Source organism: Labeo rohita, chromosome 14 (genome assembly GCF_022985175.1).
Source record: "Labeo rohita strain BAU-BD-2019 chromosome 14, IGBB_LRoh.1.0, whole genome shotgun sequence".
NCBI classification, from domain to species: Eukaryota; Metazoa; Chordata; class Actinopteri; order Cypriniformes; family Cyprinidae; genus Labeo; species Labeo rohita.
In genome coordinates, this window is record NC_066882.1 from 17,207,631 (window position 1) to 17,227,942 (window position 20,312).

At 34.2% G+C, this 20,312-nt stretch overlaps 1 protein-coding gene across 2 annotated transcripts in view; it reads right to left on the reverse strand.

Annotated features, from left to right (window-relative positions):
- The window catches only part of fstl5 (follistatin-like 5), a 149,456-nt gene that overhangs the window by 104,521 nt on the left and 24,623 nt on the right, over window positions 1-20,312 (reverse strand). The window contains exons 2-3 of one of the 2 annotated variants that reach the window (XM_051128270.1): window positions 18,653-18,788; window positions 11,152-11,185 (exon numbers count right to left, since the gene is read on the reverse strand). In XM_051128270.1, the coding sequence (XP_050984227.1) occupies window positions 11,152-11,185; window positions 18,653-18,788 (170 nt within the window). The remainder of the gene's footprint in view (window positions 1-11,151; window positions 11,186-18,652; window positions 18,789-20,312) is intronic. The other variant, XM_051128271.1, reaches the window with a different exon arrangement.

Consider the following 20,312-nt stretch of genomic DNA (forward strand, 5'->3'; position numbering starts at 1 on the left):
ACCCCTGGCAAAGTGTGGTTTTGAACGATATCAGCATAAATCCGTATCATTTTTTGGTGCAAATACATTAAAGTAACTTGACATTATCATTGAAGACCAGCAATAATAATTTTCACTTTGATTACATAATAATGGCAATATATACATGTCAAAGTCTGACATGCCCCTTTGCCAGCTGTGATGCCTGGTTACTGGTTTAAACTTGGCCCAGGTTTTTAAAAGATTTTTGGGTCAGCACACCTTAATATCTTAGTTTAGAATAAAATGAATTTAGGCCCAGATTATGCAAAGCTGTAATAGCTGCTAATGGTGGATATTTTGATGAATCGAAAATGTATGTTTTTTTCTATGTATAAACTGTTTATGTAATAAAATATGTTTTTGTAGTTTGTGTTGTCCCTTATCAGTGCAAAATTATCACAAATTAAAAAGGATTCATGCCAATATTGTCCAAAACCCCACTTTTCTAGGGCGTTTCCAAACTTTTGGAGGGCAGTGCACAACAGTTCTTTCTGTTCCTCGAATCTGATTGGCTGAGAGGAGTGTGATATTCTAGTGATAACAAACCTCCATTTCACCATTTGTTTCACTCTGGCCACGTTCACACGGCAACAGAATACGGTTGTCAATAACGTATTTGAGTCCTTAATACGGTTACGTTCACACACAGTACGGTTATTTACGAGTGTGACAACTGTATTCTATAACCGTAAATTTTCAGGACTCACAACCGCATTCTTAGAACACACGCGCTGTGTGAACGGAACAGGACTGGAAAACTAGTTATCCGTTACGTCATTCAGTGCAAGTGAGCCGCACAAATGCATGTCTATCATGTGTTACATGGTTTAATTTGTGGTTTCGGTAACTAACAATGATGGAGAAATGAGCTGTGTGTCATCTTAAAGTTTATATCCAGTCTCCACAGGAGCCACTCCTTCCCATCAGTTTTGTATCCTGTGCGTGGCTCAAATGCTTCGATCTCCAGTCAAATTTGAAAGCTGCTGTCGGTTAATGATGATTTGATGGATGAACTCGCAGCTCATTTGGACTCTTGTCGTCAGAAAGCGGTAATACCGTTTTACGGATGTCGCCATCTTTGATATTGCTTTGGTCTCTGTTGCTTACTGGTAAGGAATACGGGCTTGACTCCCATTGCACGTTCATACTGACAATATTTGAAAAACGACTATTACCTGCTGTGTGAACGGTATATTTTGAGACTCACACCTGTAAGTAAGTACAGTTGTCAATCCCAAAAACTGACTGTGAATGTGGCCTCTGTTTGCGGTATTTCTCACAGCAAGTAGATGCCCAAATCCACTATAATTTTATAAATAATTTGGTTTTTGTGCCACGGAATGTAATTTTGAGAGTTTTTTTAGCCTAGAATGTACTTCAAATATGCGGTTTGTTAATAAAGATAAGGTCTATTTAAAAATTTCAATGTTTTTAGAGATGTGAGCTCAGACTTTAGTGGCTGGTCGGCGTTCATGAACCCATCGGTTCATGCAGCTTTACCTACGGCTAGATTTTCCACTGACTCTGATGTCTCGGTAGTGGTTCAACCTGAGATATAATTATCTAGTTTTGTGTAAATCTAACAAGCAGTGTTTGGTCTCATCAATCTATTCTTTGGTTCACAGCAAACAGTTTCGGCTGAGGGCAAAATCTCATCACGGTATATTTTATGTATGTATGTTTTATGCATTTGTACTTTTGTCTGAATTGCCTAGCAACCTTTATGATTGCTGTTATTAAATGTTATTAATCAGTAACTAATATTTTATTTAAATAATAGCGTATATATACACATACACAAACAATTATTTTAAATTGTAATAATATTTTACAATATTACTGTTTTTCACAATATTTCCATCAGTTAATACAGCCTTGTTTTCTTTTTCTTTTTTCCCCTTTTGTTTCCCCCCAACGTTTTGAATGGTAGTGTATGTAAAACACATTTCCCAACAAAACTATATATTTTACATATTGCTGTATATAAATAATTTATGAAAAAAGTACTTTACTTTATGGGACTGTAGTTAATTCCCTCATAAATATGTAAAGTACACAGTCTTGTAATGATAATGCCGATTTTGCTGCCCATCTCATAGTTGGCTGGTTTGTTTTTTTGGCATTAAACTCTGTTGTGACACAAAGTATTACCAGGCTACAACAAGAATCAACTAAAAATATAAGAAAGTTTTAAAACTCTTATTAACAAGTACACAAGATATCCCTGACAATACCGTTGTCAGAGATGTGTTTTAGTTTTGTGCTTCGGGAACTAAAAATAATAATGCACTTTATTTGTTTTATTCTCATGCTCAAACAATAATGAAATCGGATATAGCCAGTGGGCACCTGCTTTTTATTACTTTCCCTATTTTTATCTATATATATATAGAAAAGAACATTGTATATGCCTTGAATGCAATCTAAACATTAAGATTAATGATGCTGGTCAAAAAAAGAAAAATCACTTTACTTTCTCTCAGTGAATTTGGCATTAAAGTGTTTTTAAAGTCTGTGTAAAGTCTTTCAACTAAACACTGACACCACAGTGCCTGCATGAGCGGTGACATGCCAAACTTTCAGAGCCTTTGTTTAAACACATGGGTTTTGTCTCTTTCCTCTTAACACTGCATCATCGTTTCATTCTCTTGTCACCACCAAAGGTGCGAGTCCCAGGCCACCTGATGTTTTCCAGCACAGAAGCCAGTCCTTTGGGACTCTAGGTAATGTAGTAAACAACACTCGGCAGCTTTCAGCTCGGCTCGCTGCAGCCCTTTAAGAAGCCTCTGTGGACTTTGCTGCTCCAAAACAGAAGAAACACATCCGGATAAACAGCCTTCAAACAATGCTTCAAACTCCTCATGAAAGACGACACAGAAACACGCCGCGCTCACCTGCCTGCCATTACCCCTCCATCTGCTGTCTCTTTACCGTACAGACTACTCTGCGATTCCTTTAAACAAACCAAATCTCTCTCGGAGTTGTTGCCGGCGTGCAGAATGAGATATTACAAAACGAACGGCTTCTCACCACTCTGGGGGTTGTATTAACAAGCACCTGGCTGAGGGGAACCGTATTTATAGAACGCTTTGCTATTGGAAAGGCGGAAAAACACAAAGTTTGATGTGCTCCCGGGTTTTGATTCATTAAACATGCTGCTGTACAATCACTAAGCACAACAATTCACATCTCAGCACTGGCTAAATTAAAGCGAGACGCTGCAGCATCTCAGGCGTAATGATCTGCGATCTGCTTCCTCCGAGACGCGTCACTTTGAATCAGTTGTGGCATTATTTCTCATTTATTATTTTATTTTCCTTTATTACCTGACACAGATCAGCTCTAATAAATCTGCCGAATGGAACGAGAGCAGCCACGGAACACCATCAGCAAACTGCTTTAGTCGGACAATAAACACAGGAAGAGCGTTACTGCATGCATAATTCACTTCTTTGAATTATTAATCTCAAATATCACTCTCTGATCAAGCGTCTCAAAGTTTGACCCTTAAAGGGGATCATTCACCCAAAAATGCAATTTCTGTCATCATTTACTCACCCTCAAGTTGTCCCAAAGTAGTTTATTTCTAACCAAAGAGTTGATGGTCCCCATTGACTTCTACAGTAATGAAAAATAAAATCTAAAATAAAATTTACATTTTTGGGTAAACTATCCCTTTAAATTAAAGTTCACAAATACTATTTATAGTCATTTTAGATCAGCTTTTTTTTTGAAAGCTCTATTTAAGGAGATGCTTTTATGAACTGAATAATATTTCTTATTCATAATAAATGGTGCTCTACTGAATTCACTAGGAAATATTCACAGTTCTACACTCCAAAATCAATAGGGAGTAATTGCTTCCATCCAGTCAATAACCTGCTAAAAATGCTTTAAATAAAGCATTTGTCTTTTTTTATGAACAAACTTTGTGTAAGTACTCAAGAGCATGATTTCCTTTAGAGAATAAAATAATTCAATTTAAAAATGTTCTCTCTTGCATCATAATGCTGGTATATTCCAGCGATTGAACAGCAGGCTTTTCATGTAGAAATGAAGAATTCAATAATGTTTCCTTGTAGAGGCCTTTAATCACATTTACCCATTGCAAGCAACATACTGTGCCTCAAAGAGAATAGGCTACTCAAGGGAACAAATGCTGAATTTTCATTTTTTTTTTTCATCCTTTTAACTCTGAGATTGAGTCAAACTCAAAGTCAATATCGTGAATGTTTCTATGTGTATGTGAAAGCATGGAAACCACAGGAATTTTTTCCTTATATCTAATAAGAGATTGTACATTATACTTGCATTTAAATTTTGTACTTTATAAATAAATATACAGCTGAGGTCAAAAGTTAACATACACCTCACAGAATCTGCAAAATGTTAATTATTTTACCAAAATAAGGGATCATACAAAATGCATGTTATTTTTTTATTTAGTACTGACCTGAACAAGATATTTCACATAAACGATGTTTACATATAGTCCACAAGAGAAAATAATAGTTACATTTCTAACAATGACCTTGTTCAAAAGTTTACGTACACTTAATAGTTGTTCATGAATCCCTTGTTTGTCCTGAACAGTTAAACTACCCACTGTTCTTCAGGAAAATCCTTCAGGTCCCACAAAATCTTTGGTTTCTCAACATTTTTGTGTATTTGAACCCTTTCCAACAAGGACTGTAAGATTTTGAGATCCATCTTTTCACACTAAGAACAACTGCAAGACACATTTGCAAATATTACATAAGGTTCAAAATGCTCACTGATGCTCCAGAAGGAAACACGAGGTGTATGTAAACTTTTGACCTTAACTGTATTTACATATCATATGATTTATGTATAATTTATATAAATTATTTTACAAAATATCAGTTATATTACCATATATATTCATTTTTATTTTTTATAGCAAATTATAGCAAGCTTTCACAGTGCAGTATGAGACTCATTCACCTCAATAGACTAAGGGCAATCTGTTTTTTTCTTCTTCTCTATCTTCCTTATTAATATCTAAATCCATCAGTGAGCAAAAGAACGACCATTAGATGGCAACATTGTTTATCTCCAATCAGTTTCAGAAGATCTGCCATGAAAAATAAAATAAAAATCTGTTCTACAGAGCAACTGTACAAATCTAATGACTGTTTAAATGCAAATTAAGTGTGATCGTCTTTTGCCTGAACTTTAAGAAATTACAAACGATGAGCGTAAAGGCATCCTATAGCTAGTGACTAGCCAGATGCGGATGCAGTTATAGACTGGCTCCCATAAAGCAGTAGATGTAGCGTTCAATAGGAAGCAGCACAGTGGCAAAGTCATTGGTTACAAGATCAATTGAAGCTCAGGAGGTGGAATCCTTAAGATCTGTACAGTGACGGGAGTTAAACCCCATTAAAATGCAGCTGTCATTAAGTCCCACTGAGTTACACTATTTATGAGGCAGCACCACGCTTCAGTAATTGTACACCCCGCAGAAACCTCCCCCTGCTAATTCATATAGCATTAAGCCATTTCTGTACCATTGAGCAATTCATACAACTATCACCATATGCATCGTCTCTACTTGTGGTTGTCTTTCAGAGCATTTCAAAAGAGTATGGATTTTCAGCAGGCCACAGAGGAGTTCTAGGGGGTCTATGGGAAAAAAAATGTGTAAAAGAGGAAAAAAAAAAAAAATTTACATCTCTCACGTGCTATGTGCGTTATCAGAGTTGCTGCCTATGTACAGCATTCCAAATAAGTCACTTGATGCTCCATTGCAGTTAAATTGTTGCCTTAGAAACTGCCAATGTAGGCAGCAGGCAGTTCACTAGGTTTTAGAGTCCATGTGGCTTCTTAAACAACTCCCAAAACAACCACTTAAAGCGGTAAAAACAAACTTTGTAAAGGAGTGCCAAAGTGAAAGGGATAGCATGAGATACAATAACATCAACAGGCATCTGTTACGACAGGAGAAGAACAACAAAAAAAGTTTATATATCTGCACTTTCAGCCTCCATAAACCACCACTCTCCTCATTAAGTCTAAATGAGCTAAAGAGACAAATATCACCTGTCCTGTTTATTCATATAATCTGTCATTCATCTAGTCATCTATTTTTATAGTATGCCACCACTGCAGTTTACTTTACTGAGTTGGCAAGATTCAGTCCTGGCCAGATGCACCAGAACTGCAACAATAGAGAAATGAGATAAAAAATGTTGGCGCTTGCTAAACCTCACAGTGCTTTTTGAGAAAATGGAAGACTTCCCAAAAAACAATTTCTTTTTTGTCTGAAATGGTCTTGTTTGTACTTTGCGAGAGCATTGCTTGTGTTTTTATCTGAATGCTAAATAAGCATTCTTAGCATTATGATAATGGGTTGTAGACGGGCTATAAGAACTGCTAAAGTACGGCTTTTAAAAATGCTCTCAGCATGTGAAAAGAGGTGCCGAGTTGTTCTTTCGGTGTCGCCGAGACAACATCTGTCAAGAGCAACAACAGAAGCGTTCATCTCCCTTATGAGTCTTTTTAGATTCATTACCTTCCATGTGCAAATCCCGTTGTTGAAATTAGACACCCTCGCGCTTCATTGGCTTTTCTGATTATGAATATTCATGAAATTCAATATTAACTTTTCCTACTGGGTCGAGAGCCTATTCTGGAATTAAATTAAAGGTCTTAATGGTCAAAGACCAATTTGCAATGTAGTAGTGCTCAGACTTTTACCACACTGGCCTCAAAAATTCAGTTTTTAACAGCATTTGTGCTATAATGTTGATTACCTACTGCAAAATATAACATTGACTCATCGCTCTTTCCGTAATAAAAGCAAAAAGTGAGGTTACAGTGCAGAACTTACAATGGAAATGACTGGGGTGCAATTTTGGTAGAAACATTATAATTTTAATAAAAGTACTTACAGTAACTTTTCAATTAAAACATGTATTGTTTAAGCTGTAAAGTTGTTTCAGTGATCATTTTTACTATTTTAGTGTTTATGACATTGCATTGTGATGACAATAAAGTTACCTATAACTAAATAAGCATGCAATTTTTTCCTTCTCTCTCTCTCATTTTTTCTTCTTTTTTTCTCTCAAATAATCTACTTAACATACACACATGATTAAGAATGGCACAACACATACATAACAAACTCACATAATTACATGTAAATTTAACTTTATTGATTGTGCTTTGTTTTAGCTTTGTTTGTTTTTTGTCAGATTTGCTTCATATTTACAGCACTGTTTTCTCTATTTTGTACTATGTATCCCTGTATGTCGTATTCTGTTATGTTCATAAATGTCAAAAAGAAAGAAAGAAATAAAGAAAGAAAAAGAAAGAAAGAAAGTGGAAATAGTTTTTGTGATAATCAACATGCTGTTGACTGATCTTAACTTGTACTGAACTTAGAATATTCCTGCATCTTCCATCAAGCATCCAATTACATAATCTTTAGGCACACTAAACTATACAGTATTTAGCAAAATTTGCATATATATAGAATTCAATTACATTTAGTGATCACACATGAACACACTGGATGTTACTGGATGTCCAGTAGCTAGTCGAAACACGGACAGTTGTCCAAAAGTAAATCTGTAGAGTAAAACTACCGCAGCCCGGCAGTAACTCTTTATTCTCACCAGACACAATGCAATGTTCCCTTTCGAAAAGTGGAAAGGAATCCCAAAGAAGCTAAAGAGATTTCAGGATTAACATACAATTTAGAGCTAAAGCCTTTACCATTTCAAAATGTTTCATCAACTGCAGGCCAAAGAGGCATCCCTGTGTGCACATTATTAAATTGAATCGTAATGACATAGACAATATAAAGAAAGCCAGAATCGGGGGACCAGGCCTGCGTTTGTGCATGCTAAAAGCTCTACGGGCACACCCTGTCATGTTCGTATTTGAAAAAATCCTGGAAAGCTTTTGTCTTTGAAAGCCTTTGTGTAAGAAGTATAGAACTTGCCTGCATGCTATGAGAGCTATGCATGAGTAACAGCGTAGAGTGGCTGGTGGTCCGAATACATTACCTCCAATTTTCATACTATTACACAAAAAGCTATTCTTCAACCCAAAAAGATGTGATTTCACCCTCAGTAGTAAGATATTTTGTGTTCAGCTGCACCGTGGAACTGTGGATATGCCAGCCACTTCATTTAAGATTCCAATTACAGGGCATTCTGCTCTGCGCTTGTGCATGCTGTCTTAGTTTTTCTCTTTTCCAAATCCTGACAGCCAATTTCAGTTGGCTTCATATTCTTTCCAGCTATATTTCATGTGCTGTAGTCTGCGCTTTGAATTCACAAAGCGGGCAACGTGCGCCATGTCGCAAATTAAGCCGAAAGCGGTTTGTCTTCAATGTACTGAACGTATTCACCACTAAGGCTTAATGTACTTCAAAAGGTGAAATAATTATTAAATAGATGAGCTTCATCAAAAGAAATGAATCAGCTTCATCAAAACCCTTTCAGGCAGTCACAGGAGGAATCTTCCAAAACCTCCATTAAGGTAATATACCTAAGTCAGAATTTAATCCACTTAAACATGGAGTAATTAGACTGAATAATTAAAATGATTAATAAATAATTGAAACAGCCCTTCAAAAAATTATTTCCAGACAGAATCTTAAGTAGAGTGTGGAACAAGCCTCCCAAGCATTTCCACAGTGCTTTTTATAACTGGGTAATGTGAAAAAGAAAAGACTCTTTTGTGCATTTGTTAAGAGTGTGAAAATCCCTTTTTGTTTGGATTATGACAATTTTGGACCCAAAATGTATGTACATCTAAAGAAATTTGGTGCAGAATTTTTTTACTCAGAACTGCTAGAAAACACAGTAACACAATGAATTAAATGTGGAATTTGGAAGTCACAGCAAATACTTTTTAAAGTGCAAATACTCTACTAAATTTACTTCAGTTACTGTATGTGAAAAATAGAGGGCAGTGTTTGGTTTTATCCATCTAAACTTATTGTATAAACAATGTGAGTTTGCTAAAACATTGACTAATTAGCTATTGGTCTATTGGCCAACATTATATAACAGCGGCTTGATGTTGTTTTAGAGGAAGAAAGACTCTTAAGAAAAACATTTAACATTAATGCTCACAATAACATCAAAAACACACATTAAGAAAGTAAACAGGGTTGATTTAATTTCACGTTGACTTTAAAAGGTAGAGAAGAGAAAAACAGAGCGCATCCGTTTGATTGAACAGCTGTAGACAAGTGAGATCCTGTCTTTTATCACAATGCCAGCTCAGCTTTGACCTTCTGCAGTTATACAGTCTTCTTCTCTATTAAAGTCTGATTATATTACCTGTAGCCAAAGGAGCTGCTAACACAAGCACCTTTGTGCTGACCTGAGATAAAATTTATGGTGGGACTTCACCTCACACAGAGACTGAGGAGCGAGATGGATTTTTCACATCCCAGCACTCTCTGTAGGTTCCTGGCATCATTTGGCTAACTCTTGTGCCATCTTAATTACAGATGGCTGCTGGGCAATAGCCAACACGTGATTTACACCTTAAACCACAGACTGTTTGCTAGCATGATAATTAATGTGGCTATATACAGCCCGCTTGATTACCCAATATTGCTCCACACAAAATAAACATGCATTCAGGCCAAATACTGCCATTATGCATCTTTTTTTTTGTTCAAGGGCAGTCACTTGGCACCCTAGGCGAGAAAAACATAATTTCATTATACAAGAGTAATATTTTTATATATGGGAGAGTCTAATGGTACAGTTTTTGTTTAGCATGAATGCTAAACATGAATCTCCAGTTCAAAAAATGCTTGAGAAAATTGTCATTCCTGCATAAATCTAGACATATAAAAGCCAGTGTAAAATAGAGAATCCCCATTATACTGTACCATATATATTTATTATGCTTCATACGTTTTGAGTGCATCAAATACCTAATGTTATCAATTCAACGATCAGCTAAAAAAAACAGTACCATGGTTCAGTGATTGTATATAACAAAATCTTAAATAATTTCCATATTCACTCCAAGGTACTAGGGATGCAACAATACAGTTAGTCCACGGTTTAATACGTACCTCGGTTTTTAACCACGGTTTTTGGTTCGGTTCTAATAGCTTGCCACATCAATGTGTGTGTGTGTTTTTTTTTTTTTTTTTTTTTTTGCATCTAATTAACAACCAAATACTCCTGTAAACCTCTGTACACTGGAAAAAGTGTGGATAATTATATGTCTGTTTAATATTTCTTTTGAGAGTGGTATTATTTTTCAGATTTTCACACGAAATAGGATGGGTTTCATTTATACTGGACGCCAGAGGGCGCCCTCGTGCAGAAAATCCACATATGCGTCAAAGAGATAACACTGATGGCGTTCCAGCCAGAAAAATCTCTAATATGGATAAAGGCGTCGCTATTGCTGTAACTGAACAAAAACGAGATATAACGTTAAACATTTTGAATGATGCAATGTAAGGACAATAAATACTCGTCTGCAATTATATATATGGTTCTTCAAGCAACTTCAGGTATTTTCATAGTGATTAAGTATATTTGTAAGCCATTGCTAATCAACATACACTATAGAATATACTGTCTGCTTCATTCTATGATAAAAAGCCACAACAGATCACAAAAGGAAGTTATTTCAAACACTCGATTGATGCTGTGAAGTAAAAATAAGTTATAATGTTCTCTTTTGTTGAACAGCAGGTTTAGAAAGGCTTATCATTGCATTTCATTAGTAGGGAAGATGCTCTGCAAGTGTTGCTTTTTCAAATATAAATGGGGAGGCGTTTCCTCATCTCAGCACATGAAATCATGGACACACACACACACAGCAAATTTCGAGAGAAATACAACAAGGAAATTATTTAAATGCAAAACCGAAAAACCACAATTCACAAGAGCGTATTGAACTGTGGATGTTGTACCGAACGGTTCAATATTATATTGAGTATTGTGACATCCCTACAAGGTACTTTAAACATCACAATACTAGAATAGAACACGTCCTACACACTATTGTAACAAGTTCTGCCAAAACATATAGGAGCCTGATACCTTTCGGAACTTTTTGTTAAAGCATATCTGAGTGTGTAAAAGGAACGGAGAGAGAAGTAGGGTTTGTACATACCTTTCATCCGTAAACTCTCTGAGATCCCATCCTGCTGGAACAAGAACAGAGAGAAAAACAATACTTACAATACATTCACAATGCAGTATGTCAATAGAGTCGTGACCACAAATGTCCACATACTACATATTGGATGGCTTACACATCCCAAATACATCTGTTTTACTTCTAGAGAAAATTACATTAAGTTAAAAAATTTTTTAAATGACTTCTGCTCCTTTCTGTACATAATTCCATAATTCCAATGCCATATTGCAAAATCAAAGTCTAAATATTCTTTCTAAATGATGGTGCTTGAATTATTTGTCAGTATGAGTTAAATGATTCATTCATTCAGACCAGCCAAGGTAAGGCAGTCTCTCAACAAGTCTATTTCTAAAGGTTAAAGGATGCCACATTCCACCATTAAAAAGACAAATGGGAAATGTTAATGTTAGCTGTCATTTTGCTTCTAAGGAAGAAATACAACAGTGTCACAAGATGAAAAATAAAACAGAAAGTGTAACTAAATTCTAAGCCATAAGCTCAGAATTAATAGCTGACCCAAAAAAGAAAACTTGGTCATTTTTGAAACAAGATGAGAATTTCCAAACTTCTCTTTTCAATACAATGATATACTGACACTAACTGATATATACACTGCCCTCCAAAAGTTTGGAAACACCCATGGCAAAGTATGGCTTTGGACGATATTAGCATAAATCCTTATCATTGGTTCAAATACATTAAAGTAACTCGATATTATCATTGAAGACCAGCAATAATAATTTTCATTTTGATTACATAATAATGGCAGAATATACATGTCAAAGTCAGACATGCGCCTTTGCCAGCTGTGATGCCTGGTTACTGATTTAATCTTTTTTAAAAGATTTAAAAGCACACCTTAATAGCTTCAGCAATTGATTGGCAATTAAATTTAGAATACAATGAATTTAGGCCCAGATTATGCAGAGCTATAATAGCTGCTAATGGTGGATATTTTGATGAATCAAAAATGTATTTTTTTTTTGTATGTGTAAACTGTATAAATGTATAAACTGTTTATGTAATAAAATATGTTTTCGTAGTTTGTGTTGTCCCTTATCAGTGCAAACTTATCACAAATTAAAAAGGATTCATGTCAATATTGTCCAAAACCCCACTTTTCTAGGGTGTTTCCAAACTGTAAAGGGCAGTGTATTTAATTACAGTTTTAAAGGGATAGATCACCAAAAAATGAAATTTCTCACCTTCATGTTGTTCCAAACCCATAAGACCTTTGTTTATCTTCAGAACACAAATTAAGATATTTTTGATCAAAACGAGAGCTTTTTGGTCCTGCAAAGACAGCAATGCAACTGACACGTTCAATGCCAAGAAAGGTAGTGAGAACATCATTAAAATAGTTCATGTGACATCAGTGGCTCAACTGTAATTTTATAATCCTACGAGAATACTTTTTGTGTGCAAAGAGAAAAAAAAATCATGACTTCATACAACAATTTCTTCACTTCCATGTCTTCAACATGCTGTTCTTACTACTTTTCTGGGCCTTGAATGTGTCAGTTGCACATCTGCTGTCTATGCAGGGTGAGAAAGCTCTCTGATTTTATCAGATTTTGTGTTCCAAAGAAGAACGAAGGTCTTATGCATTTGAAACGACATAAGTGTGAGCAATTAATGACATACTTTTCATTTTTGGTGAACTATCCCTTACATTATCCATGAATGTAAGAATAAATGGTTGCTAAATAAACTAGTGTATAGTCAAGCATCAAAATCAGAAATCAGTAAACATTTCAGTAATTGGTCTTGGTACAATTAGAAAAACAAGATGACTAGGATATCTAGAAGGATTTATCATTTAGGACAGATAATTGGTGAGATTTTAATTTCGAGTGATTACAAAGAAGCAGCAAATTACAGGCTTTCTGTCTGTTTTCCAAAGACTTTGAAGCAATTTGTCCAATCCGTCCAAAATGAAAGCAAACATGCTACAAGCCCCTCCCCTTCCTGGTCCAGTCTCAGAGACAGTTTTATCACAGAACCTTCTTGAAGGATTAGTTCGCTTCCAGAACAAAATATTTCATGATAATTTACTTACCCATGTCATCCAAGATGTTAATGTCTTTTCTCTTTCTTTCTTTCTTTCTTTCTTTCTTTCTTTCTTTCTTTCTTTCTTTCTTTCTTTCTTTCTTTCAGTTGAAAAGAAATTAAGGTTTTTAAAGAAAACATTCCAGAATTTTCTTCCATATAGTGGACTTCAATGGAAGCCAATGTGCTGAAGGTTGAAATGGCAGCTTCAAAGAGCTCTACACGATCCCAGCTGAGGAATAAGGGTCTTATCTGGTGAAACGATTTCTAAAAAAAAATAAAAATTGATATACTTTTAAACCACAAATGCTCGTCTTGCACTAGGTCGACCTCACATATTACGTAATCACACAACGCGTGACGTAGGCGCAAATACCGACCCAGTGTTTACAAAGCGAACGTGCAAAGAAAGTCAAATGCCCTTTACAAACGAAGACAAAAAAACTGATGATGCACAATTTTGAAGTTGATAAGATGGAGTTTTTCATCCTACCCTACCTTTCTGAACCGAAGTACACAAATGAAAAGAACTAACTGTGCGCAGCTTTTCTAACGTGATTACGTAATGCGTTAAGATGAGCTACATTTTTATTCAAATTTAGTTTCACATCAGAACTATGTACAAACAGATGCCATGAAGCCATCCACTTGTACAAAGGGAGAGGAAGAAAAATCACATAAGCATAGTAGGGATGTCAACTTTTCAACCTATCTAGCAACATCACAGCAATATTTGTCCAACTCCGAATAGAGTTGTACCTTTGCACCGTTGAGCCTGGCAGTGGTACCTTCCAGCAAGACAATGTCTCAGAAGTATGATAGCCAAGTAAAAGTTGTGGGAGTGGATGGTTCTATCCATAACTTCAAAACAGTCTTCTTGGCAGCTGATAAGGTCCTTTTTCCATGAGCATTCAGCTGGAGAATGACGACTGATCGTTTTTAGTCATCAGCTGGGATCGTGTAGAGCCCTTTGAAGCTGCTTTGAAATTGCCATTTGGACCTTCAACCCATTGGTCACCACTGAAGTCCACTATATGGAGAAAAACCCTGTAATGTTTTCCTCAGAAACCTCATTTTCTTTTCGACTGAAAAAAGACACGAACATCTTGGATGACACGGGGGTGAGTAAATGATCAAGAAAATGTTAATTCTGGAAGTAATCCTTTAACGTGTGCATAAACACCTTTAGTTATGCACTTACAGTGATTTATGGTGCCTGTGTCACCAACACTTCCCTTCACAATTTTCTCTTTTTCTTACCAGACCTTGTAGGTCTTATTAAAAAAGTATTATTAAAGTATACAGAGGTTATTTTTTGATTCAGCATACCAAGGAAGGAGTATAATAGCTCTGAACTGCTATTCATTCATGTTATCTTAAACTCACATTCCTGCAATAGTCGAGAGCATTTAGTTCAGAGTAGCAGCTCATTCATTCCGCTGTGACGCTCTGAAGACTTTTGGAGCTCGGTGAATAGATTAACTTCCTGGAATCAATTGTACATCAATTACGCAACTGAACTACAGAAATGAAATCACGGCTATAATAAGATCCTACAAGACCCCGCCTTCTTACACATGAGCAATCTGTCACTCAAACATCTAGTTTTTTGACTGGTCTAGATGTGGGGCGGAGCAAAATTTGGATCATAATCTTAGTGGAGGGAGAGGAAGGGTGGGGCTACGGTGTACTAAACCTTTGGCTTTGACAGGAGATTGGCTTTTGCAGAGCAGGACAAAGCTTCATACTATAAGCTGAATTACTCATGATGATTGAAGCAGGCCGAGTTGAGGGAAAGCTAATGGGGTCACTGCTTATCTCTGTGCCCGTGCCAGAAAAACAGGCTCAAGCCCGCAGTCCTCACCCAACACACCTCCCCCTTTTAAAACGCAGGCTTGCTACGTCCTACTACATATTACTTACTACATATTACTGGAAAACTGGAATGACCGCATGCATTTGACATAGTATGACCCTGCACATAGGATTCAAATATAACATGACCATTAAGCATAATAATAATTCTAAGAAATATAATTGCTTCTGGCCTGAGCCATCAAATACATTCTTATCTGAGACTGGAGCTTGTTTGTGCTTTGCATTTAATGGATTTTTCGCACATTGTGTTCTGATAAGAAAGTTATTGCAGGAAATTTGGTAACTATGTGTTCCCACAGTGTGCATTTCGCCTATTTAGGCCTTCTGATGTATGTGACTGCATTAGCATTTAATACAGAGGGAAAAGAGCGAAGGGCATATTACTTCATAATTTCTAGCTTTATTAAATGAATGTCTATATGAGAGGGTGGTGAGCATTAGCAAACAACACTGATACTTGAGTGGAGTGGGAAGTTCAAGGTTACCTTCAGAGAATTAATGACAGAGTCATTAGGTTAACTGTGCACTTCAGCTACATTTGTAACCACCACGGCAGTAGTGATTTTCCACTTATATTACCAGGTCACATTAAGACTGAGCTCCACTTTCTTTAATTTTTTTTAGGAGTTGCCCATATATAACAATAATAGCACAGATTAAATTATTATTAAATAGTACAGAATAGTAAACGGTTATTGTAATAATAATATTATAATACAAAAAAAAAAAAAAACAATTTCTAAACCCATTTTTTTCAGATACCAAAACAGATTCCTTTAATAATAATAATAATAAATAAATAAAACAATAATAATTTAGTAGTATTAGCAGTAGTAGAACTAGAATCTAGTAGTAAAACCTAAATTTCTCAGATACAAAACACATTAAATAATAATTATAATAATAATAATAATAAAACAATAAGAAACAAACAATATTCTAACTAAATAATAAATAAAAATAAATAAACATTACACTTCTACTACTACTATTACCAAAAACAACAACAATAATAATAATAATAATAAAAATAAACTTTTTGTAGTATTATAATAACTACAATAACTAGTATGTACAATAAATAATAATTTACTTTACTATTATTGTTATACATAGGCAACTCTAAAAGTGAACTATTACTATAATAATAATAATAATATATTTTTATTATTATTATTATTATTGTTGTTGTTGTTGTTGTTGTTAATTATTATTATTATTATTATCCTAATTTCTCAAGTACAAAACCCATTAAATAATAATAATAATAAAACATTACAATTAATAACAAATAAATATAATAAATACAAATAAAACAACAACACAAGAACAATATAATAATAATATATATGTATGAGAAATTAGGATAAGAAGAAGAAGAAGAAGAAGAAGAAGAAGAAGAAGAAGAAGAAGAACTGTATTATTATTGTTATTGTTATTATTGCTATTATTATTATTATTATTATTATTATCCTAATTTCTCAAATACAAAACCCAATAAATAATAATAATAATAAAACATTATAATAAATAACTAATAAATATAATAAATACAAATAAAACAACAAAACAATAATATACTACCACTACTACTACTACTACTACTATATTTCTTCTTCTTCTTATTATTATTATCCTCCTAATTTTTCAAGTACAAAACCCATTAAATAAAAATATTAAAACATTATAATAAATAACCAATAAATATAATAAATACAAATAAAACAACAAAACAAGAACACTATAATAATAATAATAATAATAATATATGTATGAGAAATTAGGATAATAATAGTAATAATAATAAATGTATTATTATTGTTGTTGTTACTGTTATTATTGCTATTATTATTATTATTATCATCCTAATTTCTCAAAACCCAATAAATAATAATAATAAAACATAATAAATATAATAAATAACAAAAATAAATACAAATAAAACAACAAAACAAAATAATAATAATAATAATAACAATAATAATAATCATAATAATACATTATTATTGTTATTATTATTACCCCAATTTGTCAGAATATGTAAAGCTTGTTGACTCTAATTTTCCATTGCTAATGAGAAAAGTTTTCAAATCATTTCTAAAGTCATAGTAAATAAACCAGACTTAATGACATGACGCTATTAACACACAAGAAATAAAAATTCACAGGAACATCGTCTATAAAACACTGCGTATCTGCCTATGCCATCTGTCAAGTTCTAATGATTTAAAAATTAGCACCAAACCGCATGCATAAGTGGAATATTTTGATATCACGACAATACTAACTGTCTGAAATAACATTTCCGACATTTCAAAAAACCAGCGTGTGTTTTTCCTGTTTGCTGTTTTCCCATTTAGCTGAATTGCCTGGTTCTTTCCACACTGTTCTTGTTGGTCTGGAAAGTGGTATGATTGCGTCACCTCTAACAGTAATTCCCTAATGGCAGCCGTTTACTGTAGCTAGGTAACAACGCAGGAAGAGAAGACGCCGATTTCAACATTTTATTGAAGTACTTGTCCCTTTACCAGCTACCTTTCTGGGCCTTGAACACGTCAGTTGCGTTTCTGTCTATGCAGGGTCAGAAAGCCCTTGGATTTCATCAAAAATATCATAATTTGTGTTATGAAGATGAACGAAGTTCTTATGGGAATGAGATGAGGGAGAGTAATTAATGACAGAATTTTCATTTTTGGGGAAACTATTCCTTCAATACGCACACAACGACACTTCAGTTTGTCTGTTTGTGAGCTGCAAACATATTGCAGGAGATGCAAAAAATGCAGGATGCTCTCCAAAGGCAATTTCATTGAAGGCAAGCAATTATGAGAAACTCATTATAGCGTAACGCAAAAAAAAATGTACATTTGATGTCATTTACTCAAATTAGATGACCTTTTCAAGAGAGTTCTCTCATGTCAAGTGTCAAACGGTGTGAAAACCAAGAGTTTCAGGTAACTGGAAAATAGATGTCATTAAAGGTACAATTTCTGTGACCCCTGCTCAGTTGTTTATATGGATATAAAAGGAAAGTGTTCCCATGGGTCCCTGTCCTGTCAGTCAGTGCTCTCTCTCTCTCCCTCCCAGACTTTAATTGATCTGTTACATAATATGAACGTTCGCTCGTGGAGATGATGAAGGAAAAAGAGGAGAGAGAAGCATTGGAGCTTGTTAGAGCTGCATTACGCTTCACTTGCTGGTATCTGACTGTGTGTGTCCACAAAGCTCACTACAACGGCCAGTCAATAAACATTCAATTACACAATCACGCTGAGCTGTTTCATCATGATGTCAGCGCAGCAGGAGTTTTCGCCTGCAGTTGGAAACATCCATAGAGAAAGATCCAACACTTTTTAATTTAAATATTATTATGCATCACTGATATTCAACTCATGAGCGGAGGAAAAATAATGAATCGTCCTGTGACGATAATCAAACCAGAAGCGCTCAATGCAATGCGGATTTCCATAGTAATTAGCATCGTAACCGGCCTCGCAGAAGTCTCCTCTTGTAAAGGGATGGCTAATGAAATCGGAAAGATCGATACCTTGTGACGGAATCTGACGAGAGGTCGATACGCCATCGGGGTAAATCCTTCTTTGCCGGGACGGGCCTCTGCGATCAGCGCTGCCCCCCAGAGCAGGACAGCTGCCCACCATCTTCTGGAGCCTCTCATTACCCTCCTGTAATAAAATAAAAGACATGAATACACAAATAAACAACAACCTGTGCAGGTTAAGTCAAGCGGGGCATTTAAAGCCTTTTGAAATAAACAATGCATCACAGCTCAGCTAATTAGAGCAGACAAAGGAGGATGCCGATCTACTGTGGGTTTAAACTAATGCTTTCAATAAGAAGCCCACACTCGACGGCACGATTAAATCTACTTTGAATCAATTAAGGAATAATGAGCACCATGAGGAAATAAAGATAAAGCTAAGAAAAAGGATCAATATATTACCGCATGGACGGTGAACTCATTAGATTGCAGTTCTTTTTAAGTCAGGCATTCATATCAGGGTAACATTTAGATTCTGTCATGATATGAGACTTTTTCATGCGCTATATCAGTGGTTTTCAAACTGGGGTTAGGAGAGCAAGGAGTGCCCGTGGAGAAAAAGTGTTAAAAAAAAACAAAAACCCCAAAAATCAAATAAATAATGAAATGTAAGATTAAACAAACTAAACTGGTAAGACTAAATAAATACATGCAAAACATTATCCCCTTTATCCGTTAACTTTATCCCCTTTATCAGAAATGTCCATAGCGATCCAGCACTTTTTAATCAAAATGTTATTATGCATCAGTGGAAAAAAAAAATGGTCCTGAATTGTCCTGTGACAATAATCAAACCAGAAGCGGTCGATGCACTCATGGTGCTCATTAAAGCAATTAAAAACAATAAAAGTGGATTAAAGTAAATAAATAAATATAGATTTAAAAATAGCAACATTAAACAAAGAAAAATCTAAAGACATTAAAGAAGTAAAGAGTAAATACGTTAATAAATAAAACAATTATTAAATTAAATAAATACACACAAAACTTGATTTAAAAAGCATTTAAGACAAAATAAATAATTAAATAATTTAATTAAATAAATAAAAAGATAAAAATGTAAAATAAAAATAAATAAAATAGATTGAAATAAACAAATAAACAGATTTTTAAAAATGAACAAAACTAAATAAAAAATAAAGAAATGAAATAAAATTGACTAAGAAAATACAGAAAAATAGATTTAAAAATAATCCAAAATGAATTACTTAATAAATATTGATGAAATAAAGAAATTAGTAAATAAAATGGACTAAAATAAACAAATAAAAAGATAGAAAAAATAACAAATGAATAAAATACATCAGATAAAAAAATAGATCAGTTTATTGATATTAAATTGATTAAAATGAAGAAATGAATAAATAAAATTGACTAAAATAAAGAAATAAAAATAGATTTAAACAAAAATGAATTCATAAAATAAAGAAATGAATACAATAAATAAATAAAAATATCTGAAAAATAAATGAATAAAATAGATTGTAAAAAATAAACAATATAAATATATTGATTAAAATAAAATATTGATTAAAATAAATAAATGAATAAATAACATTGACTAAAATAAATAAGATTTTAAAAAAATGATTCAAATAAATAAATTAACCTAACAGCACAGTACAATAGTGATTAATTTAGGGACTCA